At 44.0% G+C, this 25,803-nt stretch overlaps 1 protein-coding gene across 2 annotated transcripts in view; it reads left to right on the top strand.

Moving 5' to 3' along the window:
* Nucleotides 1-24,507, top strand: part of LOC126484588 (monocarboxylate transporter 2-like) — an 83,592-nt gene extending 59,085 nt beyond the window's left edge. The window contains exons 6-8 of one of the 2 annotated variants that reach the window (XM_050108151.1): nt 98-409; nt 15,198-15,389; nt 23,397-24,507. In XM_050108151.1, coding sequence (XP_049964108.1) covers nt 98-409; nt 15,198-15,389; nt 23,397-23,521 — 629 coding nt within the window. In that variant the 3' untranslated portion in view covers nt 23,522-24,507. The remainder of the gene's footprint in view (nt 1-97; nt 410-15,197; nt 15,390-23,396) is intronic. The other variant, XM_050108149.1, reaches the window with a different exon arrangement.
* The last annotated feature ends 1,296 nt before the right edge of the window (nt 24,508-25,803 follow it).

Here is a 25,803-nt window from a genome sequence, read left to right as displayed (position 1 = left end):
CCTCCTTGCTGACAATATCAGGCTTCACTCAAGTCTATAGGCGCTGTAAAGAGCTGAAGACTTGCAGAATCTGACAGTATCTTTTGGGTTGTTGCAGAGCCGCAGCCGATCTGGCGACGTGTGGTCGCCTTCATGGACCTGGACCTGCTGCGTAACCGGGTGTACCTGAACGTCTTACTGGGCACGGCGAGCATGATGACGTCGACGGTGAACTACTCGCTGCTGCTGCCGTTCTACCTGCAGCGACACGTGGGCCTCTCGATGACCGACACGGCGCTCTGCCTCACCATGATGGCCGCCGGCGACTTCGTGTCGCGTCTCACCGTGCCTCCCATCACGGACCGCATCAAGACCAGGGCGAGGTACACCTTCTTCCTCGGCACCTGCTTCATGGCCCTCACGCGATCAGGTGAGTGTACGACTAACCAGCTAGTCTCAACTCAGGTCGTCCCCTTAATGAAGTGCGAAGAGCATTGACGGAGGGAATAGTGTTACAGTGGCGGAGGAGTCCGTTTCCTTCCTTTCATTCATCAATACTCGTATCCTGCCATGATGCGCGTAATGAAGCTTGATGAATTTCCGCCTCTCTAAGCTTGTGGCAGCTAGAACGCTGATACACTGAAAAGTTACTTCTATTACAAGAGTGTCCTTCATGTTTGTGATCTTTGGCTCTTACGATTGCCATCAACGATTTGGGTAGTGTTGTGTGTGACCTCTGCACGGTTGATTTTAAGAGTTCATTGCGGTCAGGCACAGCTGAAAAATTTTGTTCATGTTGTCGCTTTCAACCGCTCATAACGTAATCTAATCTTTATTTAGTCAACTCTTCTAAAATTTGATAGGTCAAACAACAAATTATTATATGTATATTGACTTCATAAATAATGGGATCACAGACAGTTGAGTGAGAGGTACCTTGCACCACAGAGAGTTAGAGAAGGAGATGCCTCAATCCACTTTGGGTGATATTTTTTTTGTTCTTGCTACTTAATTCTTCTGGTCAATAAAACAGGTGGTCTCGATTCCAGGATTCGGACTGAGATCTGACCTGCTGCTATTCCGAAGGAGTGCTTTCCTCTGGTGCTGTTTCAGTACTCTTACACTGATCTGTGCTACATGCGATTCACTTGACTTTGTTTCACGTTCTGCCCACATGGTTCTCAAGAAATGAACCTCTAGAATATTTTGTAGTTTGATTTTCAGTGCTTCTGATAGCCTCCAAGTAACTCCTGTCTATCTATTTATATTCTTATTTAAGATCGCCTGCTAGCGTTAGGACTAGGATAACGAAGCCAAGTACTTGCTTCTGAGCACTAGAATCCATGAGCCCACTGTAGCACTATATGTATTGCCTACAATATCTGCAGATATTATGAACGTGGTACGTTCAATTTCCTTTCCTCTATGTGGAAAAAGAAAAGACCTTCTAGACCTACTATACCCCTTCTCCAGTGATGTCATAGTGAGACGATTCTGATACGTAAAATAATAAACTCTTATAATGAAGGCTTTCACTACCGGATGTTTCAGCTGCCGAGAATTCTATCGGGCTGTATGGCCGTGGTACGTGGAACTCTTCTATCCCTGACATTTCATCTAATGTTACGTTGGATGTCTTCGGAGGTGCTACTAGTCGGTAAGACGCAGCACAACCAGGAGCACCTCCGAAGATGTCCAACGTAGCTTTGGGCGAAACGTCAGGGATAGAAGAGTTCCATTGACCACGCCCATGCAACCCGGAAGAATTCTCTGCAGCTAATAAACTCATAGATGGAAGGTATGTATACTGTTTGATCAAAAGCGACCCGACGTGGACTGGCTGTCGTTACTATGGGGTGGGTCCACCATTCAACTTATGGTGGGTTCAAATCTGCTGCAGACACATTCATTGAGGTGTCTGAATGTCTGTGGAGGAATGACAGCTCATTCTTCCTCAAGAACCGAAGCGAGAGTAGTTGGTGACGTTTGACGCTGGGGTCATGAGTGAATTCGACTTTTTAACTCATTGCAGGGGTTTACCATTGAGTTCACGTTGGGACTCTGTGCGGTCAAATGTCGAATTTTATTAAAATTAAAACAACTGCAGCCCTCGGTCGTGAAAATGAAGTCTTTTTGATCTAGGTTTCGGCCACTTCTAAGAGTACCTTCATCAGAAATAAAACATTTAAAACTGGTATGTCACCTATAAAATAAATATGAAGCGATCATGCTTTAGTCACAGAATAATAAAATAGGACACGTAGAGGCAGGCCACTAGGGGCTGCACCACATGTCGAGCTGCGGTAGCGTCAGACTGAGCCGCCCAGCAATTGAGGGCAGGTGAACGTTACACCAAAAGTGCCATCTACACTCATGCTCATAAATTAAGAATAATGCCGATACATGATGAAACAACGCTCTGGTGGGCGGTTTGCGGGTTTAAATCACCTCGGGGTATCACCATGCGGTGCATTTGATCTTCGGTCGGCGCACGGTGGTGCTGGCAGCAGTCCACATACGCAGAGGTGTGTTGCTGCATGTCAGAACACGGTGCAGCGAGTAAGTGTGCAGATGTTTCCAGACGTGCTAATAGTGATTGTGTGTTGAAAATGACTCAAAAACACATGTTGATGACGTTATGGGGAATAGAATACTAGGGCGACTGGAGACTGGTCAAACTCAGCAGGTCGTAGCACGGGCCCCCCGTGTGCCACAAAGTGTGATCTCAAGTTTATGGCAACGATTCCAGCAGACAAGAAACTTGTCCAGGCGCTACAGTACAGGACGTTCACAGTGTACAATACCACAAGAATCTTAACTGCTGTGCCCGCAGACGGCCACGGAGTACAGCAGGTAGAATTGCTCGGGACCTTACCGCAGCCACTGATACAGTTGTCTCCACACGACGGAATAGACATGGTTTATTCGCCCGGAGACCTGCAAGGTGCACTCCACTCACAGGAGAGCCCGTAAAGCCTGGTGTCAAGAACACAATACATGGTCATTGGAACAGTGGTCTCAGGTTACGTTCACGGTTGAATCCAGGTATAGTCTGATCAGTGATTCTCGCTGGGTTTTCATCTGGCGTGAACCATTAACCAGATACCGATCCCTTAATGTCCTTGAAAGGGACCTGTATGGAGGTCGTGGATTGATGGTGTGCGGTGGGATTATAATTGGTGCATGTGCACCCCTGCGTTTCTTTGACAGAGGAACTGTAACAGGTCAGGTGTATCGGGACGTCATTTTGCACTAGTATGTCCACCTTTTCAGGGGTGCAGTGCGTCCCACCTTCCTGCTGATGGATGATGACACACGGCCCCACCGGGCTGCCATCGTGGAGGAATACCTTGAAGCAGAAGATATTAGGCGAATGGAGTGGTCTGCCTGTTCTCCAGACCTAAACTCCATCGAGCACGTCTGGGATGTTCTCAGTTGACGTATCGCTGCACGTTTTCATAGAAAACTTCAGGGGCTGAAACGAACACTGGTGCAAGAAGGGGAGGCTATTCCACAGCAGCTGCTTGAACACCTGATCCAGAGAATGCCAACCCATTGTGCGGCCTGTGTACGTGTTCATGGTGATCATATCCCATACTGATGTCAGGGTACACTCTCAGGAAACAGTGGCATTCTGTAGCACGTGTGTTTCGGGACGGTTTTCTCAACTTATCACCAATAATGTGAACTTAAAGATCTGTGTCGTGTGTGCTCCCTACGTACCTATGCTATTAGCGGCAGTTTCGTGTAGTGCCACGTTGTGTGGCACCACATTCTGCAATTATCCTTAATTTAATAGCGTGAGTGTACTAGCCTCAAATACAAACCGGCTACTTAACATTCCAAATATATTCGGGTGAGATGTGTAGTACATGAACTAAGAGGCACTATTTTATCTGACAGCAGTAGACATGGTAACAATTTGTCTACATAAGAGTTTAGAAGTACAGTTTAAAGGCCGAATTACAAAAGGAGCTGAATAACTCAGCGAATAGAAAAACGGTATAACATGAAATGTAGTTAATATAAACCATTTAATGAACAAACAGTTATGAATCGACTTAGATAGAAGAAATATTTCGCTAACTGCACGAGGGAACACGAATCAGGTATCAAGTAAAGTCTTTATACCGTTGAAGAAGATTTCATTACGTCATTGTAGCTGCTCATTAAGAATGAGACCATCATTTCGAAAAAGATGTTTAAAAACTTCTAATTTTCCGAGAGCATCTCTTCTACGCCCTTTCTTCTCGGTGTGCAAAATGTTGATATTGTGAACAGCGTTAGGTACTTGACTTGTAAATGGAAGGTGATAAGCAAAAGACGAATTTTGGGTCTTAGTACCATTTTTTCTTAAAAGATGTCCTTTATATCTGACTGCAAAGGTACGTCCTGTTGATCCTATGTAGTAAGAAGAGCAGGTGTCGCAAAGAATCTTATAGACACCAGAGTTTTTCAAAGGGGAACGGGTCGACTTTAAATTATGAATAAATTTTTTTCAGGTTGATGTTAAATTATGAATAAATCTTTTTCTTCAAATTATTATTGGTTGAAAAGGCGACATTACAGTTGTATTTATCAGGCAGAAGGCGTTGGATCTGGTGGGCCCCAAGAAAGGAATAGAAAAAAACTTCTTCTTTAGGCTGGACTGAATGATAGAGGTGCCAAATGCAGTAACTCTTTTTACAGTTTTCTTTTTACGGATGTTATCCACTACAGCAGGTTTGTCTTCGTTATTAACTGCTATCGTTTTGATTATATTAATTTCTTCCTCGAATTTTTCTTTCGAGAGTGGAATAGAAGTAGCTCTATGAAGAGCAGAGTGAAAGAAAGCGTTCTTATGAAATTGTGTGTGTATAGAAGACTCAGGTACGATCTGATCTTCAAATACCACATGCAAATTATCGTAGTCTCTTCTTCGCTATGCACAAGCTGTTGATCCTACACAAAAAATGGACAGAGCACTTTTGTAGGAAATTTTATGTAGTTAAATTTTATATTGGGATAGGTTTTCGCTAAAGTCGGTAGTTTTCGAATTATTAAATAAAAACCGAACAAAAGCGATATTCAAACACGTTTTTATTGAATAACTCGAAAAGTGGCCTTCAGTGAAAACGTATCCTAGGACAAAATTAAACTATATCTTATTTCCTACAAAAATGTCCTGTTCATTTTTTCTGCAGCACTAACAGGTTGTACGTAGTGAATGGAAGCATATGAAAATCTCGCATGTGGTTTTTGAAGGGGCTGCAGGTTGTATAAAACCCATCAGTAGGAACAGCTGAATCATGTTGCATATTTTCACTGTCAGATCAAAGTTAGTCTACAACAACATCTATATACTTAATGCTGCAAGCCACTGTAAATTCCCTGCTGGAGACCATTTCATAATAATTTCAATGATTTTCTGTTCTAAATCATTCGCGGATAAATTAAGCAAACAAGGACCATGCACAATCTTCGACGCGCAAGGATGAAATGAAGGAACACCGCTACCTCGCACGCAAAATAATGCGTGACAGGTGAAGCGAAGGGAACTTACAATGCTGACTGTACGACGTAAAGAGAGCATTCCTCGCCAACACAAGCCTCCTACTATCAAATATAGACTTCGTGAGAATAAGAAATATCTCAAGAAATGGGAAGAATGCCGAAAATTAAGTGGAATGCAACTAACGAGAACGTTCTTGGTAAAATTGACAAGGAAATTATGTGTGGAGGACACTTACTAGAAGAAGGAACAGGATGACAGAATGTATGGTAATACATGTGGGAATAGCTAAATGGTTCAAATGGCTCTGAGCTCTATGGGACTTAACATCTGAGGTCATCAGTCCCCTAGAACTTAGAACTACTTAAACCTAACTAACCTAAGGACATCACACACATCCATGCCCGAGGCAGGAATCGAACCTGCGACCGTAGCGGTCGCGCGGTTCCAGACTGAAGCGCCTAGAACCGCTCAGCCACAGCGACCGGCTGAGGGAATAGCTTCCATGGTGTTAGAGGAAGCTTTTTCCGATTGGGCTGTTACTGTTGTTTTCATTTTAACATCCAGAAATTTTGCCACTAACGTTACACGGATCAAACTATGATTGACTATATCTGTGAAACCCATTGTCGCTGGCAAGGCGTGAGGCTCGTCTCCGGTTACTGTCGATTAGGACCTTTCTACGACTACTATTGTTACGATGTGTTAGATTTGTGCGAGCGGCACATCATTCCTTGTAGACACGTCGGATCGTCGCCTCTGATATCCCAACAAATTGAGCTCATGGTTACGAGCAGACACAATTGCTAATTTATGCAATTCTGTTTCTTTGTCGCTCCATCTTCATGCGTTGTTTCCATAAACCAACTGGTACAAACACACCACTTCATAGTCATGACTTACATCAGTGACGGAAGATCGCATGTCCATCTGGTACCATTTCTACATAAACAACAGCGATGCAAGGCAACCAGTGTCTCCTTATAAGAGTGTGACGAATATTTTTTGGGTGAATTTATACTTGTGGCAAGGGAGATGTTGGGTGTTGGGTTAAATTTATGACTTACAGAAGTAGTTGTTGTCAGTCGTGTTTCTGGAATTGTAGTAAGTAGTATCACGAAACGGCCAAAAGCTTTGCCGCGATGGATGCACTGATTCCCGTCAAATCATTGAAGTTGAGCATTGTCGAGCGTGGTTAGTCTTTGGACAGCTGACCATCCAGGTCTGCCGTGAACTGTTGACAAACGTGGTGCACTCAGTTCCTGTGGGGGCAACTGAGGAGCTGCTTGATTCAAAAGTAGCGACTCCTGCTCACGGAAACTGGTAACTGCCGGGAGAGCGGTATGCTAACCTCCACTCCTCGACGCCCGCATCTCATGACGGGTTTGGGCTGAGGATGAGACGGCGACCAGTCGGTACCGTTCGGTTTTCCGTGACTTTTCGACTAGAGTTTAGTTTTTGATACCAGGACACGTCTTGCGAACAATGGTTACGATAAACTGTCCTAAGTAGCCTTGGAAATTTGAGTGCAGTCGACGCTGCCGACAGAAAGAAGGTGCGCCCTGACCTGAAGACAACTATGTTGGTGCTTGTAACTTCTGACGACTTATCAGAATAACTTCTTTTCAGAAATCATAGATACCTTTAACAGAAGAAAATAGGCTGTACTGCTTAAATGTTAAGAAATATACGGCAAAATAAACTCATGCATAAAGAAGTAAGAGGTAAAAGGAGAACTTTCTATTACTGGCAGCAGGCAGTAAGACAGAAACTATAAAGGACGCTTGAAGCAGTCAAAATTCTACTCTCGATCAACAGGTTAAGCACGTAATAATAGCTGCAGTATCTGGTAGAAAGGCTACAGTAAACAGGTGGCATGCTTAGCGATAATTTACTTCAGCAGATAAGCCACATTACACAATTCTGCATAACTCCCAGGGAAACACCTTGTAGCAGAAACGTACGACGTAACCCTACCAGACAAAAGTGATGTGCTACTCGCAGATTAGAAGTTAGTGCGATCACTCTCAAAAACACAACCCATCTTGTGACTTGTCCGCCTTCCACGCAACTCAAATGTAATGAGAATTGATATTATGGAAATGTAATTTGAGGTCACAGCTTTGGAAAAAATATTTACTTTATCTTTAACGTACACATGATATCACACTGTTTTAATATCATAAGTTCGCTGGCCGCGGTGGTCTCGCGGTTCTAGGCGCGCAGTCCGAAACCGCGCGACTGCTACGGTCGCAGGTTCGAATCCTGCCTCGGGCATGGATGTGTGTGATGTCCTTAGGTTAGTTCGGTTTAAGTAGTTCTACGTTCTAGGGGACTGATGACCACAGCTGTTAAGTCCCATAGTGCTCAGAGCCATAATATCATAAGTTCATGAGTGCACCTCCAAGCCTAGAGGTACGTTGGGCCCAAACATAGTGAAGACGGGAGCAAAGAGTGAAATTTACGTATTTGAATGTGGTAAATATGGATCACTTGTGGCGGGTATTGGAGTTTTCCTGTCACAAACTCACAGACTAGGTATAAAAACTTTTCACGGATATAATAACAAACTCAGCGATCTTCCCCTTACTATGCTGGATACGATCGCCCATATGGATGACGGAGCTTGATTACATAAAAAAAAAAAAACTGGCGAACCCGCAACTGCAGTCAGCAGTTAACGACCGAAGGTATTTCATGCAAATGATTTTGTGTGAAATCGTACCAGGTGCGACGTGGAACGTAAGCATTTCCCGGAGTATACACTGTTAGTGTTATATACGTGGCTGCTGCTAAACGAAACGGTCCAAATCAATTCATAATTTTGCGGGTACCTAGATATCATTCTCAAGGCACTGGATGAGAAGGGTTCTTTTTCTCGTCAATTAATTTGTTATTTATCTAGATATGATATAACGATGATGATGTAGCCAAGGATCCAGAATGAGGATAGAAATAGAGAGGATGTTGTGTGAAAATGTATGAAGTATGTACGCGTGGAAGGAACTCATAAAAAACAACGTATGCTACATGTCTGTTACGAGGGAATAAGTTGGACTGGATCTTTTACGATGGGTAGAACAGGTGTAGTAACGTAGATAGCTATCTATCAGGAGTTCACACATGTTCTGGGAGGAGGTTAAAAGATGAAAAAATGGTGGTATGTGCTGGTTTTTTGCGTAGCAGACGGTGAACGGGTTTTAAAAGGAGGATGTGAGAGGAGCTACATTGTGGTGCTGAGATCTGAGATTATTGGAGGTGTTGAACAATCACAAAGTGTTCTACCTGTTTGAGGAGGTGAGAGTGCAGCGGATATTTTATGAGTATTTAAAATATGTCATTGTATACTATGTTTATAACCTCTTCAGGATTTGCTGTATAAATAAATGTATTAAGTCTTGATGTCACTCGTGACAGAGCCACATATTCATCCAACTGGTCATGTGAAAAATATCTGCGCGCATAGGTCAGTTCCAGCAACGTTGGGACTTAAATCTTAGAGAGAATTAAGCTGTTTACTTTAGTGACTTGTAGGTGAAAATATAGCACTTTCCTGAAACCAGTCAAGTCTCTTGTCATGTCATAAGTAGCTCGTTATACTGTTTTTACCTAATTTAGAGACATTTGATATAGATGTAGAAAAAAGTCATCATTAAGATTTATCTTACCATTAGTTGCTTGAAATTTGCAATTTCCTATTTTGAGCAAGTTATTAGAAAAATATTTATTACTTTGTATGATAGTAGTTTTACGTCCGTATTTTATTTTGTGTGGTCTTAGTTACAATCGTCTTGACGATGCATTGACAAGGTCTGCTCTCGTCCCTCTCGCTGTTATTGGAAAGATTTGGCCGACGTCTCCAGAGAACGAAACGATGGAACCACCTATAGTGCTATTTTTGCTAGGAAGAACTCGCAGTGCCCTTCCGAACGCCTGAAGGATGTTTTATGGGAGATCGAAACGACATCCTTAACAATCAAAGGGAAATCCTGCATCAATTTACCAGTACCGCCTCGCTCTGGAACATTCCAAACGCTGAAAGTTTCGTCACCATAAAATTATAGGGCAGACTGAGTGTTGGATGAGCTACTCGCCTGCAGTACCAGACGATGCCACAGCGAGGGTATTTTTCCCACCAATCCTCACTCTTGCGAGTAGTAGCCTAGATTAAATGAAAATATCTTGCGCATATCTCCAGGTGGATCTGAAAAAGGCTCGTCAAAGATGTTGCTCGGTATTCAGACGATACTCACTTTGAAGGGTCTGTGAAAGTTGAGAACGATCGTACATTCTTTCTCGCGAATATTCCGTATTGACTGATGTATTTATATTTGAACTTATCAGTAAAGAGAGACCAAGTGTGTTATAGATTTCTCTGATGGAGAGTTATCGTCTTTATTCAGTTTATTTAAAGCTTCATCAAACAAATTTATGTTGTAAACTGTGTCATCAGATGACAGTTCATTTCATTGGTGACGCAGTACGCCTTCAACGATGCTTTCACGACGATTAAGCCAAAAGAGCATCCGGTCAGTAATTGCAAAAAAAACAATATCATGACAGCAAGTAAATGTTTAAGTGATTTTGCTATACGGCATATCGCATTGGTGGCTCCCCGTAGCGGTAGCTCGCGCCAGCCTGGCGCTGCTGTCGGGCGGAATTATTCCTGTCTCCCGATTCGAAGGAGTTCTGCTATTGACCACTAGATGACAATGGAACCATTTTCACAGTGCCATCATACTTCGACCAAATTGCGCGAAATTCTGTAGAAACTGTATATAGAAATCTTCCTTGTGATTCAGTCTTCCATTAGTCAAAATCATATTACAGTCGGTAGAGTAGCCCCTGAAATTTGCCTGAACACACGGCCAAAAATCGCGTTGGTGGACTTAATTTACGTATGTGAAGAAGAAAACGATAGAAGATGGATAGAGAAATGATAATAGTGATACATTTTGTAGACTTTGTTTTGGATTATCAGCTAGAAATTCTGAATTCGGTATTGAGTGTTAGTCCAAGATTCGGCAATATAAACACTGTTTCCTATCGTAGCAGCCCTATGGCAATGACAATGGTGTGTAGCGTCCCTGCAGAAATCCATAACGCAACGTCTTACGTATATAGACTGAAGCTGCGAGTGAAAATTTGCACCAATGCTGGGAATCAAACCGGGGTCTGCTGCTTACTAGGCAGATGCTTTAGCCACTGAGCCACCTTGGCACAGCGGTTCGCACAGCTGCACGGATTATCCCGGCACGCCTCATCCTCGATGCAAACTTTCACTCGCCTCCTCAGTCTACGTACGTAAAATCATATCTGTATGAGAGAAGTAAAGTCTCTGAGATTGTGTCATTTCATTTGTATAAGTACCTGCCCCTGGATTCAGACCGGATCGCCCATTTATGTTCGATGTTGAGGTGCTATTCCAGAATATGGAGAGTCTCGTCATTTCTGTTCGTGTATAACGGGGAATTTAAAGATGACTGGAACGGCACTGAGAATTTGGATCGTGGAGTTCGTAATAATAGACGGCAAATCATCGAGTAAAATTGAAGTGATATCAGGTGTTCCCCAGGGAAGCGTCCTGGGACCTCTGCTGTTCCTGATCTATGTAAATGACCTGGGTGACAATCTGAGCAGTTCTCTTAGGTTGTTCGCAGATGATGCTGTAATTTACCGTCTAGTAAGGTCATCCGAAGACCAGTATCAGTTGCAAAGCGATTTAGAAAAGATTGCCTAATGGTGTGGCAGGTGGCAGTTGACGCTAAATAACGAAAAGTGTGAGGTGATCCACATGATTTCCAAAAGAAATCCGTTGGAATTCGATTACTCGATAAATAGTACAATTCTCAAGGCTGTTAATTCAACTAAGTACCTGGGTGTTAAAATTACGAACTACTTCAGTGTGAAAGACCACATAGATAATATTGTGGGGAAGGCGAGCCAAAAGTTGCGTTTCATTGGCAGGACACGTAGAAGATGCAACAAGTCCACTAAAGAGACAGCTTACACTACACTCGTTCGTCCTCTGTTAGAATATTGCTGCGCGGTGTGGGATCCTTACCAGGTTAGATTGACGGAGGACATCGAAAGGGTTCGACTCCCGGCCTTGGTACGAATTTCCACTCTCTGTTTCAGTCTATAGGCATAAAATCGTATGTACATGACACCAGTAAAGTCTCTGAAACTGTGTCATTTCGTTTGTAACGCAATGTTTAGATATTCTCCTCCCTTACCCACAGTATCAGAAGGATGCGGGTTGCAGTAAGTACTGGGAGATGAAGAAGCTTGCACAGGATAGGGTAGCACGGAGAGCTGCATCAAACCAGTCTCAGGACTGAAGACCACAACAACAACAACAACAACACACGACATAATTGCAGAAACAATCCCAAATTCAAAATATATATGTGACTGAAAAGATTTACAATGAGTTACTCAGAAAACAAATCTCAAACGAAAACTTCCACGTGACTGCCGAAACATTGATGAAAGAGTATCAGTATACGAGAGCCAATTCAGAAGCAGTACGTTGTTATATGTAGATATAATGTAATATATCCTCTTCTTACCAATTTAAGTATAACCTAAGGCACCACGGAAAATATTGAATCCAATATCTGACAAGTTTCGCTATGACTGTAGAGGGCACGTCCACTAATTATCACAGTTCCATACACAAACGCGCTGGAGACTCGATGGACTCGATGCCTTCCGTTATTCCAAAAGAGGTAAAATGGAGAGTTATCGGGCAGCAGGCTACGTCTGAAGTGAGCCACTGCCTAGTTTCTGTGTTTCTTGGTCCAGCGAAGGCGTACAGCCTTATGTGTCACCGTGAGCAGTGGAGTTTTGCGACATATGGAAATGAAGTCCTATGCTTTTTAACACAGCGTAACGAAAATGGTTCAAATGGCTCTGAGCACTATGGGACTTAACAGCTATGGTCATCAGTCCCCTAGAACTTAGAACTACTTAAGCCTAACTAACCTAAAGACATCACGCAACACCCAGTCATCACGAGGCAGAGAAAATCCCTGACCCCGCCGGGAATCGAACCCGGGAACCCGGGCGTGGGAAGCGAGAACGCTACCGCACGACCACGAGCTGCGGACACAGCGTAACGGAACGATGCGGGAGATCCACACCGCCGTACTAGGCAAGGTCCTAATGGAGGTGGTTTGCCGTTGCCTTCCTCTGACCGTAATGGGGATGAATGATGATGATGAAGACGACACAGCAACACCCAGTCATCTCGAAGCAGGTGAAAATCCCTGGCCCCTGGCCGTGCTCCGGAAGCGAGAACGCTACCGCGAGATCACGAGCAGCGGAATTTTCGAGATAGGAGACTCAAAATGTCTGTTGCTTGTAGGTTCTATCGCGACGTTCGCTCTGGAACTATTTGATTTGGAGGTGCATCCAATGGCAGCAGGAATTTCTGTCGACGCTGGAACAAATTGTCATTTACCAGACATGATACTCGTCTGTGATCAGTATCGGTTAGCATATCCTCACGACCACTGCAGTTAATTTTGTTATATGCTACCAAGTGGTAAGAAATTCCTTGCAGACACTTTGAACGGGACTGAGAAGGAAACAAACCAGGCAACTTCATTCACCGTGCGGTAATGTGCACATAGCATACGATGCTCATTTCTGGAATTGTGTCGCGTCCCCACGGCGACCGATTTTACTGCCCTGCGGCAATACAACCTACGCGAGTGTTGGAGGTTTACGTAGTGCAGAAGTTACAGCGCTCCAGAGGGACCGTTAAGCTTATTTATGGGGGTGACTAATATTCTGTGTGGCGAACTTAGTTCCTTAGGAGTGCGAGCTATTCCTACGTTTCAAGGCCTGTTACACAGTGTTTCTCAGAGAAAAATTCTTACGTGTCATGGAGTACAAGTAGGTTTCTCTTGCGTCTTCTCCCGTGAAATCATGTGCCGGGCCCCTATCCGATCCTGAACCCTAATGTCTGTTAAATTACAGATATTGGAATTGTGTTTAAGATGTTTTCTCCTACACGTTATCGTTTAAAGAAGGAAGGAATAGCAGGTTTAACGTCCTGTCGACATCGCGGTCATTAGAGACGAAGCACGATCTCGGATGGTTTGAAGGATGGAGAAGGATATCGGGCGTGCCCTTTCAAAGTAACCAATCCCGGATTTGCCTCGAGGGATTTAGAGAAACGCAGAAAACCAAAATCAGAATGGCCAGATGCGGGTTTGAACCGTCGTCCTCCCGAATGTGAGTTCATTATGTTAACCAGTGAGTCGCCTCGCTCTGTAGTCCTCGTTTGCTCTTAGAGGCCGGCCGCTGGTGGCCGAGCGGTTCTGGCGCTACAGTCTGGAACCGCGCGATCGCTACGGTCGCAGGTTCCAATCCTGCCTCGGGCATGGATGTGTGTGTTGTCCTTAGGTTAGTTAGGTTTAAGTAGTTCTAAGTTCTAGGGGACTTATGACCTCAGCAGTTGAGTCCCATAGTGCTCAGAGCCATTTGAACCATTTTCTCTTAGAGCTCATGCGCTCTACTGAACAAAATAAAAATGACAACTTACAACAGTGTCGTTAGTAAGGTACGACGGGTGCTCAATAAGAAATGCGACATATTTTTTTCTGAAAGCGGGTTTTACTCAGTACTTCTATTCCCCACTCTTTTGGCTATAAACCTCTACTTTTCAACGTAATGTCCGTTCAATGCTACGGCCTTACGCCACCTTACTGGGAGGGCCCGTATGCCCGCATGCTACCAATCTACCGGTCGACGTCACAGCCAGTACCTTGTTGCATCAATCCGCTCCACATCACCCACATACTGCTTCCCGCGGAATGCAGCCTTCCTTGGGCCAAGTGGATAAAAGTCGAAATGTCCGAGATCCTTGGTGTAGGGTGATGAGAGAAATGGTCCAATTAAGTTTAGTAAGCTCCTCTCGCGTGTGCAAGACTTGTTTGAGGTCTTGGGGTGTAATTGACAAGGAGAAGCTCGTTTACATTTTTGTGGCGCGTTTCAACACTGCAGGACTGACATCTGCGTACAGCCGGCTGGCACGCGGGACATTGGACAGACAGGTTTTCGCGATTTTGCTGCGACGACGAGAGACCCAGTGTCTCATGTTGCTTTTGTGCACTGCCAGGTCTTCGTAGACATACTTCAAGTGCCTATGAATATCTGCAATGCTTTGGTTTTGCACGAAAAGAAACTCAGTGGCATCTCTCTGCTTGGAACGCACCACCGTCACAGATGCCATTTTTACAGATGCCATTTTGAAGTCACGTATAGCGCTGCAACCTGTGGGAACTTGAAGGTATAGGGGCGCACTCAGTCATTGTGAGGCCAGTTGAGACGCTACTTCATTGAGAAGTAGTGACACCTCTCACGAAAATTGACAACGGTCGGAGAGTGGTGTGCTGACCACATTCTCCTCCGTATCCGCATCCGGTGATGCCTTAGGGCTCAGGATGACATGGCGGCCGGTCGGTATCGTTCTGTCTTCAAACCCTTTTGGTCTGTGTTTGCTTGTTTTATAATCACTGAATCGGGAATATTTCACGATGTTCACTATAAGTCCAGCATTTGTTCAACCGAAATTGACCGAAAAAAATGTTGCAATACTTATTGAACGTCGCTCATATACACCTCAACGTCTTACTTATAAAAGGAACACATTATTGTAAGTAGCATAGCAGTTATTGACTGCACCGTGTAATAAGTCATGACGCCTTGTTCTCAGCAATCGCGATGAGCACCGGGATGGTGCCACTGTGCGTCTGGAACGCGCTGTGCGGCTTCTCGCGCGGCGCCGCCGTCGTCAACAACAACCTGTGCGTCGCCGACGTGTGTCCCGAGGAGAAGCTGCCGGCCGCCGTGGGCCTCAATATGGTCTGCACCGGCTTCATGCTGCTCGCCGTGGGGCCCATCATAGGTAAGGCGCCACACACTGGATGCCAGACATCTCTCAGTACTCAATCTTATGTAAGGGGCGTTCAAAAAGAAGTCAGCCGGAGGCATAGTTACAGAAACCAGTACCTGTATGTTAGAAGAATTGACCCTGGCTGTTGAGACACTTGTCCTACTGTGATGCAAGGCGGCGAATGGCTGGATCATAAAATTCCTGGGGCTGTGATGATAACCAGTTCCGCACGTACAGCTGGACATCGTCTTCCGAGAAGAATTGCCCCTCAGAGCCTTTTTAAGGGGACCAAAAATGGCGTAATCACAGGGAGAGAGGTCCTGAATGTATGGAGCGTGGCCGAGAACCTCCCATTTGAATTTCTTCAGGAGTGCCGCGACTGTGTTGGCCGTATGAGGTTTTCCATTGTCGTGGAGCAGAATGACCTCACGGGTGAGATTGTCCGGTCGCTTCGATTTGATCGCTTGGCGAAGGGTGGTCAAAGTTTGCGAGTAACGCTGGGCATTCACTGTTGTCCCGTGCTGCAGGAAGTGAATCAAAAGGGGGCCATCTTGGTCAAAGAATAACGTCAGCATAACCTTCCCTGCACTTGTGTGGATGGCCTTGGCTTTTTTTTGGTGGTGGTGGTCCAGGATGCTTCCACTGCAGACTTTGACGGTTTGATTCTGGTTCGAGTATATGGCATCATGACCCATCTCCAGCGACCACTTGTGCCAGGAACGCATCCCCTTCGCGAGCATAGCACTGCAGATGAGGAAGACAGTGAGCTGTTCGACATGCCTCCTGGTGTGCTTGAAGACTGTGGGGCACCCATTGGGCACACACTTTGCGCATGTGCAATCATTCCTTCATGATGGCGTGAACACTTCCGACACTCAATCCGACCACGGAGGCTATGGCTTTCACTGTCATGCGGCGGTCCTGGGTAATGAGTGCATCCACCAGCAGGACGATGTCATCAGTGATGCATTGTGGTGCTCCAGACCGTGCATCATCGGCTAACGGCATCCGTCATTACCTGAAGCGGTTGTGCCACGCCTTGACCCTTGCAAGGGACATGCAGTGTTCGTCGTACACTTGTGACATTCGTTTATGAATGTCCGTTCCTCCTACTCCTTCTGCTGGCAGAAAACGAACAATACCTCTTTGCTCTTTTGTTGACGCCTCCACGTCACTGTTTGCAATGCGACTGGCAACGTTGGGAGATTGATGCATGCTGCTAGTAGCTCTGTATAGTCACGTGACGTGCACGGGCTGTGAACTTCCACGGTCTGGTCGGAACCACACCTCGTTACAGTCCGCCCCCGGTAGCTGAGTAGTCAGCGCGACATAATGCCAATCCTAAGGGCCAGGGTCCGTTTCCCGGCTGGGTCACAGATTTTCTCCGCTCAGGGACAGGGTGTTGTGTTGTCCTAATCATTTCATCCCTATCGACGCGCAACTTGCCGAAGTGGCGTCAAATCGAAAGACTTGCACTCGGCGAACGGTCTACTCGACGGGAGGCCCTAGTCACACGACATTTATTTATTACCTCGTTACATACGCCACGATATTATCCTCCTGTCACCGATTTGCACAGTTCAGGCTCCGGCTGGTTTCTTTTTGAACGCCCCTTATACTGTGGGAGTACGTTGTGTCTTCCGACTACAGAGTGAATCATATTCAACTCTTTGTCTTCTAGTGAAGCACTCAGCAACGTAGTTTTCGTTAAAAGATCTTAAAAACACTTGTTTAGGTGATGACCTCACTTTTGTTTCAACTTCTAAGCCTCCGACGAAAGATTCATTTAGCTCTGTGATCCTGTAGCGTATGACAGGAAGTAGGGTCGGCCACGACGTACAGAACTTCACGCGGCACAGTTTGGTGCCGACGTGCGGTCCGTTAATCCTCCTCTCTCGGCACTACCCGGTACCTCTTGGCTTTGCTCGGTGCTTCTCGGTATAGCGCGACATTTCATTTAGCAGTGCGATGAGACGATTTCCCCCAGCATTTGGTGTGGCTTATTTTGACTGGCACAACTTTCTTCAGTTCGGTGGAATCATGTTGTAATCGCTGTTTATCATTCACTATTCGTCGCCTAAAGCAAGTTCAGTGACTGTTACCACAAACAGAAGCAGTCTGCCAATTTATCTCTGTAATCCTCTAAAAGCGAAAGGGAATCACAAACGAAAAGGATGAGAGCTCTCAATATCTATTATGCAGTTTCAATATCGACGGGTGTCGCAAATTTGCTATGAAACGACATTAAAAGACCAGGCGGAAAGAATTTACATTTTCAATTGACGACGTAAAAGCTAAAAATTATGGCGATCGACAGACGATTTGTGCTGGATTAGTTATTTTGTACATAAAACATGTATGCAGGCGTGGGACATACGATGGGATTGGTGGTGGGAGTAGTGAATTTTCTGAAGTCGCACGCATTATTACATTGCCTGTTGCAACAGTTTTTGATGGAATTGAACGAAGCGTGTGGAGACGTTGTACAGGAACGGGTTTGTGGCTGGAAATGGAGGAAAGAAGGTCCTAGGAACAAGTCCCGGGAAATGAACGGTCCACAAAAACAGCACAGAGCTGCATCGCATCCGCGTCACACCAGATGTTGAAAGTAAGTCACCAACGGATTCAATGCACGCATTCGCATATCACAAGTATGCACTGATCCGTAAGTTCCTTCCGTTCTCTGAATAGCGTCACAGGCGTCGTGAACGCGCTGTTGAAGGGTTTGCACATCAGGAACTAGTTCAGCATACACAACGCTTTTCAGATGTCCCCAGAGGTAAAAACCCATCGGTTTTCAATCCGATGATCTAGCAGGCCATGCTGCAGGTCCACCCGTCCTATAGAACGTCCGCGGAAGATGTTGTTGAGGTGTTGGTGAACTGTAATGCAGCAGTCCGGTGGTGCTCCGTCATGCAGAAACCATTTTGTGGTACTGCCAAAGGCAGGTTCTCAACCAGCCCAGCCAGAGTACGAGTATTCCGCAGCAAGTAAAGACACGTTCCTTATCGAGCTGTTGTGGAAAAATAACCGGTCCAAGTTTGAGGTCGCCCAGAATCGCTGCCCACGTATCGCTTCTGAAGCCTCAAACACTGCCCTAGAATTGTCTGTAGCCCACAAAATGGTTCAAATGGATCTGAGCACTATGGGACTTAACTGCTGTGGTCATCAGTCCCCTAGTACTTAGAACTACTTAAACCTAACTAACCTAAGGACATCACACACATCCATGCCCGAGGCAGGATTCGAACCTACGACCATAGCGGTCGTGCGGTTCCACACTGTAGCGCCTTTAACCGCTCGGCCACTCCGGCCGGCTAAACATAGGTGTGCGAAAGGCTTTAGATCGTTTACGAAATTAAAAAAGTCAGTATTACGTTTAAATCTGATTGATGAAAATCTGCGAACTATCTGTGTCTGACCATATGCCAACATTTTGTGGCTGATATAAATTTTATTACGTCTTCAGCACATAAAAAAATAAATAAATGATGCTAAAAATTTGTTTTGCTTGTGTTCTATGTTGTTGAGAAGTATGAAACGAAGGTGCATGCAGCACGCACTGTTTTCACAGCTCCCACCTCCGTGCCCCCTTAACACTCACACAGCGTGGTGTGATTTCCAACTGCTTGGCCGTACACAAACACCATCTCGGCTTGCTCCCGGCATGAATACCGGATCATTCCGCTGGATTGGCCGAAAGAGATGGATACATGTGCATGTGCACCGTACTCGAACAGAGTTCTTGCGCGTCCCTGAAATAAAGGATCTGCTACTCATATTCCACAACCATCAACAGATGGTCCGCTACACCTGGATGAAGGTACATTGCAGGACTAGTAGAAACAAAATAGTAATGTTTTACCTAAGGAGGTCACATGTGATAGTTTAATTCTCCATTTAGATATCACAGCCAAACATTTTGTTCTAAAACTTAGAACTTCTGTCTGGAACATGCGAAACAAAAATTGAAAAGAGTCTATCTGATGTGTAGATAGAGATAACACAGAAATACACCTTTCACTACCAGTAAATGACGCGAATGGCAAGTGCCAGCGTTCAGGGATCTTCAGAAGCACCATTGCAAGCAGCTGCGTAGAGACACATCTACACTGCGTGGTTCTTACATCACCTCCACAGTGTACATATGGCGATATGGCGAAAAAGAGGATTCTGGTTATATACCCATCGAATAAATAAATCAGTATGATTTCAGGCCGCATTTCATCAACATTTCTTCAACACGTCTGCAAACAGTTCCACTTGAAAGGTGATTTGTTTCGAAACGAGCAATTTGCAGTGGATATAAAAATCTTGCGGCAGTTACAAAGCATTCTTTCACTAAATCTCCGCTACTGAAGGGATGCGCTGATTTCGCTATTTTAAGAGTTATGTGACATCTCAGTTTCATTCCGGCATCATTACGCATCACATGATTTCCTTCCTGTAACTACGTTGCTGGAAAGAGGTGAAATCGAGGTAAAAGCCACATAAGGCTTTAGTATGAACAACAATAGCATTATAAATTTACATATTCTAGCATAGATCGAAAAGTTTAGCTGAACTGATGACTAGTTTTTCAGAAAGCAACTGTAAATGTCACCTCATACTATATTTTTTAATTATTTCTTTTCAGTTGACTTTGATTTTTACAACCATACAGCCATGAGCGATGCGTCAAAAATGTTCTTGTTTACTCACGAAATTATGGTATCGTCGACTCAAGTTCAAATGGCTCTAAGCACTATGGGACTTAACTTCTGAGGTCATCAGTCCCCTAGAACTTAGAACTACTTAAACCTAACTAACCTAAGGGCGACACACACATCCATGCCCGAGGCAGGATTCGAACCTGCGACCGTAGCGGTAGCGCGGTTGCAGACTGTAGCGCCTAGAACCGCTCGACCACTCCGACCGGCCCGATTCAAGTCATGTGCATCACTCCTTTCACAGTTTTGCATGGCGAGTTTTCTGGGAGTAATTGAGCAACACTGCCTTGGTTATGACATCTTATAGAAACAAGACAAAACGCACAAATTATTAAAAAAAGGCACAATAACATAAATGTGAGAAATTAGTTAAGACACTAAAGTTCCTTTAAGGTGCTACCTCCCTTCTATGGAAGATCTAGGCACAATGTTCGACTTGCACGTGAAAGTTTTGGTGTCTGTTATTGCCAGGAGTGTTTTCACGCTAAATGGTCCACCACGTCCCATGTCCCTCATCAGCAGGGGTAGGGCATCAAACGCATCCCTTCGTTATTTGTACCAGTTAGTCACGTGGCTAAGATTTTCTTCCTCTCCACATTCACAGAAGGTATAATCAGTTTTCTCCGAGTCGGTGAAGATGTTTTTCGTAGCGTCCGTGGCTAAAAAAAAATGGTTCAAATGGCTCTGAGCACTATGGGACTCAACTGCTGAGGTCATTAGTCCCCTAGAACTTAGAACTAGTTAAACCTAACTAACCTAAGGACGTCACAAACATCCATGCCCGAGGCAGGATTCGAACCTGCGACCGTAGCGGTCTTGCGGTTCCAGACTGCAGCGCCTTTAACCGCACGGCCACTTCGGCCGGCTCCGTGGCTAAATTTCCGACGTATTACCGTTCTGTAAAGCCAGCGTGGGATGTTTTGTTTGGAATATCACCATGTAGCTAGGTCGTATAGATAAAGCTCGTTATATTACCACCCCCCAAGAGATGGCAGAAGGCTCCAGTGGTTATCCCAGCGGTTCCTTATCGATACCTTCAAATTCGCAACAAAATTCGGGACTTAATGTACTCATGGCAGTGCGTAACGACTGCGTCCTTTGCCAGCTTGTCTTCCAGTTCGGTGCCCCAATAGACCGCTTCACATTAAGCTTATTCGACGCCATTAATTTCGTATTGAAAACTGACCAGTTCCCAGTAGGACTGGTTCTCTGCGGCTGTATAGACAGTTTATCCATTCCGGCATTCGAGGATAATGACGACTTTTGCGTGTAACCGTCATTAACACTGGCAGGGATTCCAAAACATTCTAGAACTTTTAATTTCAAGTTTGTAGTCGGATAACAAATAACAACATAAATATTTTTTCGTGTGATATAATTACAAATTAACAATTTCGGATTTTTCCCTTTGCTTTTACTTTGAAGCCTTGTTTCTTGACAAATTTGATCATTTTAGGCCAACGAGAAGTACGCTATATATGATGAGCGAATTTTCGAGTATAAAAATATGTGACATAAATGGCCATATCTTTTGACTGAATTGACCTAGAGGCTTAATATGTTTACATCCCCAAGGGACCGTAGAGCTTAATATGTGATATAAATTTTTACTTGATGCGCCTATTTGTTCCTGATAAAATAGTTATTAAAAGTCGGACTGATGGAGAGACAGATAGACAGCAAAGCTATGCTGTAAAGCTACTTTGTTAGAATTGGGTCACGAAGCCCTAAAAAGGAAAAAGACGGCGGAATGGACCTATGAGAGAATCGCATCGTGTGACTGGAGTCTCAGATTGAAAATATTCAGTTTATTATAAATTTACGTAAACGGATTTTTATGGTTTTTCTTGTTTAACGATCCTGTGATAAATGCTCACGTGTTAGGCCGCATTGATACTTGCTTTGGGTGGCATCCGGCCCGCGGGCCACCTATTGGACACCCCTGCTTTAATATCTACAGACATCACTAAACTTCAACTGAAAATGCTATATTTTCGTTTTTCTGTGAGGTACTGGATGGAATCAACAAAACATTTCGGATTCTGGGCAAGTTTTTTGATTTAACTAAGGCGTTTCATTGTGTTGATCACAAAGTACTGCTCCAAAAGTCGGACCATTACGGAATACGGGAAGTACCTCACAATTGGTTCACCTCTTACTTTGACATCATACAGCAAAAGGTCATTATTCACAGAGTTGAGAATGGCCACGATGTGGGGTCTGAGTGGGGTATGATCAAATGTGTGGAGGGAGGAGGGGGTGCCCCAAGGACCAGTGTTGGGGCCACTCTTGTTGCTTATCTATATATACGATATGCCTTCTAGTATTACGGGGAATTCTAAAATATTTCTGTTTGCTGACGAAACTAGCCTGGTGGTATAGGATGTTGTGTGTGCATCATTGGCTCTGTTTCAGATAGTGCATTTCGTGACATAGTTCATGGTTTGTAGAAAATAAACTAACACTAAATCACAGTAAGACTCAGTTTTTACCGTTTCTAACACACAATTCAACAAAACCCTACATTTTAGTTTTCACAGAATAGCCATATTAGTGAAACTGAACAGTTCAAATTTCTATGTGTTCAGATAGATAGTAAACTGTCGTGGAAAGCCCACGTTCAGGATGTCGTTCAAGGACTTCATGTCGTCAGTTTTACTATTCGAACAGTATCTGAAATAAGTGATCGTTCACACGAAAAATAGCCTACATTGCTTGTTTTCATTGGCATCTGTCGTATGGCATTACATTCTGGGGTAACTCTCCCCATTCTATAAGGATATTTTTGTCTCAGAAACGGGCCGCTCGGGCAATACGTGGTGTAAGTTCGCGAACCTCTTGTCGACCCCTGTTCACTAGTCTGTGTATTTTGAAATTGCCCTCTCAATATATATATATATATATATATATATATATATATATATATATATATATATATATATATATTCCTTACTGTCGTTTCTTGTTAACAACATCAGCTTATTCCCAAGAATTAGCGGCTTTCACTCAGATAATACTAGGCCGAAATCCAACCTACATTTGGATTCCTTGACTGCTGTGCAGAAAGGTGCGCAGTATACTGCTACGTGCATTTTAAACAAGCTAAACACAAGAATTCAAAAATCTTAGCAGTAAACCACGCGCTTTCAAATCAAAACTGAAGAGATTCCTCATGGGCCACTCCTTGTGTTCTCTTGAGTTCCTTGAAAAATTAAGCTGATTCTTATGTTATATTGTTGAGTGCGTTTCGGGTTCATAAACGTTTTATTTTATCTGTTATTACATTTTATGACATCTCTCTTTCTTTCAGGCTACGTCCGTGACGAGACGGAGGACTACCCGTTGTGTATGCATCTGCTGTCGCTCCTGCTGGCTATAGCGATGCTGTCCTGGCTCATCGAAGGCGTGCTGCACTGGTGTCGCCGCAAGAGATGAATTTGCCCTGTCAGAACCTAGTTGACGTTTGATCAGAGTTCGATTAATAATCGCCATGACTTTCAGTACATGACAACGTTCCTGTTGCGGGCAATATGCAACCCTGTGCCACATGTAACTAACTAACTATCTGCGGTGTCCTTAGAGAACATTGGAATCACGAAAAGCATGTGACAATATTATGTCTTTCCTAGTACTGTGAACGTTCTAGAGCATACGGATTGAGAGGACATCAGTCATATAGACTCGTTACAAGCTGTACGTGAAAAATTTGTGTTCTGAAGCGACAGTCGGTAATGAATCTTAGGGATATTTCCGTGTGCTGTGTATTATAGAGCTTAAGAGCTGCGTTGTGCGAACTACGGGTAAACAAACGTGTTCTGTGTCTTGTCAAGATCTCAGTAACTGTTTCTTTAATTTCTTTATGTAGGAGGCCTGTCATAGTGAGAGTGTGCCAGTGTTCTGAAGTCTGATCTTTTAACATAATATGGAGAGCCAAAAACATTGTATAGGACACAGCTGCAAGAAAACTTACCCTACACATGTTTGTGATAAAACTCTGTGTATAATTATCACTCTCATATTCATTTTCAGACAAAAATATTTCTCATTTCATAATTATACAAAGTGCAACTGCAGCAAGATAATCTTATTGCAACAAAAGTATTGTCTCAGGTCATAAGGCGGTATAAATATATTCTTTGGAAGAAACTCGCACTACTCGAGCATTAAGTACTGTGTTAGAATCAACACCATATAACTTATTTTCAAAGGTAAAATCCTACATCGCAGTAATCATAAACCGTTTTTATACTGAAAATAAAAATTGTGTTTCAATTTTTCCCCTCTTGTACTTTATGAGAACTTTCATCGTCACGTTCTATCAGAGGCTGTGTAGCAATACTATAGTGATCCTGCAACCCACAGCATCTTAGCTCAAACGCTACTCAAGCTAGATTTGGTTTTCTGTAATTCACATCCTCTTAGGTCTAACTGAGGATAGGTCCCTGGTGGTTCAAAAACTAAATTTCATCACCTGACCAAGTATCATTTTAAGGACAGAGGATAATACATAATGTTCTATACTAGAAAAATATAACTGACGTTACTAACTAGCTAATAGAGCTTTTCTTATTACTTCTGACCTTGGAATTATTAGTGGTTAGTACCAAGGGTGTTCAAAAACGGACTTCGAGGAAGACTGCGACATTTATTGATCGGAACTATGATGGCAAGGCTGTCTAGAAAGTTTACAAACTCATCTCGATGATCAGTTACTAAGTAGTACTAATATCTGTTGCATGTTTATCCACCACGCTTTAGTGCAACAAATAGCAGATAAAATGATGTGCTTTGCTAAGATCTTTAATGCAGTGTATCATTTAAACTACAGCCCGAGGTATGTCTTCTGATAACACCAAATACGGAGTGTTAGCGTAGTCAACATTTCGATAAACGTGGTAGCAGCTCGGTTCGTCCACGTCAGTGGCTTTGATGGACAAGATTCCTCAGCGTGGAAAGTTTGAGGTACGAAAATTCAATCTTTACAACAAAACGAGATTGTCTGTATTGTTAATGACGATACTTATTCTTCTGTAACAGTAAAAAACACACGTGGCGCTAATGGTGTATCTTGCAGGTGAACGTGCAATTCGACAATAGAATTCGATCGTTGCACCACACTTCAAATAAATCAAAAAAATGTCTGCATTATTTCTCGACTCACGTGTTCCTAGATCTTTCACGTATCCTTACATGGGGAGAAGTACGAACACCTAATGCACACTGGAACACTGATGAACATCTTTTTGGTGGTCCATGTGTTTCGGTGTCAGGAGGCATATTGTCGCATGGGCGTACTTATCTCCAAGTCTTTGACCACTATACGCTCATCGTTCAACGTTGTTTTATCCTGATACTGTACTTCTTCGCCACATGCGTCTTTTCAGGGATGCATTCTGCCCTAACCTCATTTTTTGGATGACAATGTGCGACCGCATCGAATTGCGCAGTTGGGGGAGCGCTTGGAACGAGGTGAAGTTAAACGAATGAACTGGCCTGCCCGTTCCCCCGGCTTCAGTCCTATGGAACACGTGTGGGATGCGTTGGGGAGACGTACTGTATCTCGCCCACTTACAGCCACGGCCACCCAGCAGATGTCAACCGTACTGGTGGAGTAATCGAGGGAGCTACCACAAGAAATCCTTCCCAACCTTTTGGCGTGGTTGGGAGCACGTTGTAGGGCACCCACTGCCGTCCGTGGTGATCAGACACACTATAAG

The sequence above is a fragment of the Schistocerca serialis genome, chromosome 6 (genome assembly GCF_023864345.2).
Source record: "Schistocerca serialis cubense isolate TAMUIC-IGC-003099 chromosome 6, iqSchSeri2.2, whole genome shotgun sequence".
NCBI lineage: Eukaryota > Metazoa > Arthropoda > Insecta > Orthoptera > Acrididae > Schistocerca > Schistocerca serialis.
Note: the sequence above shows the minus strand (reverse complement) of the source record. Positions and strands in the feature narration are given on the sequence as shown.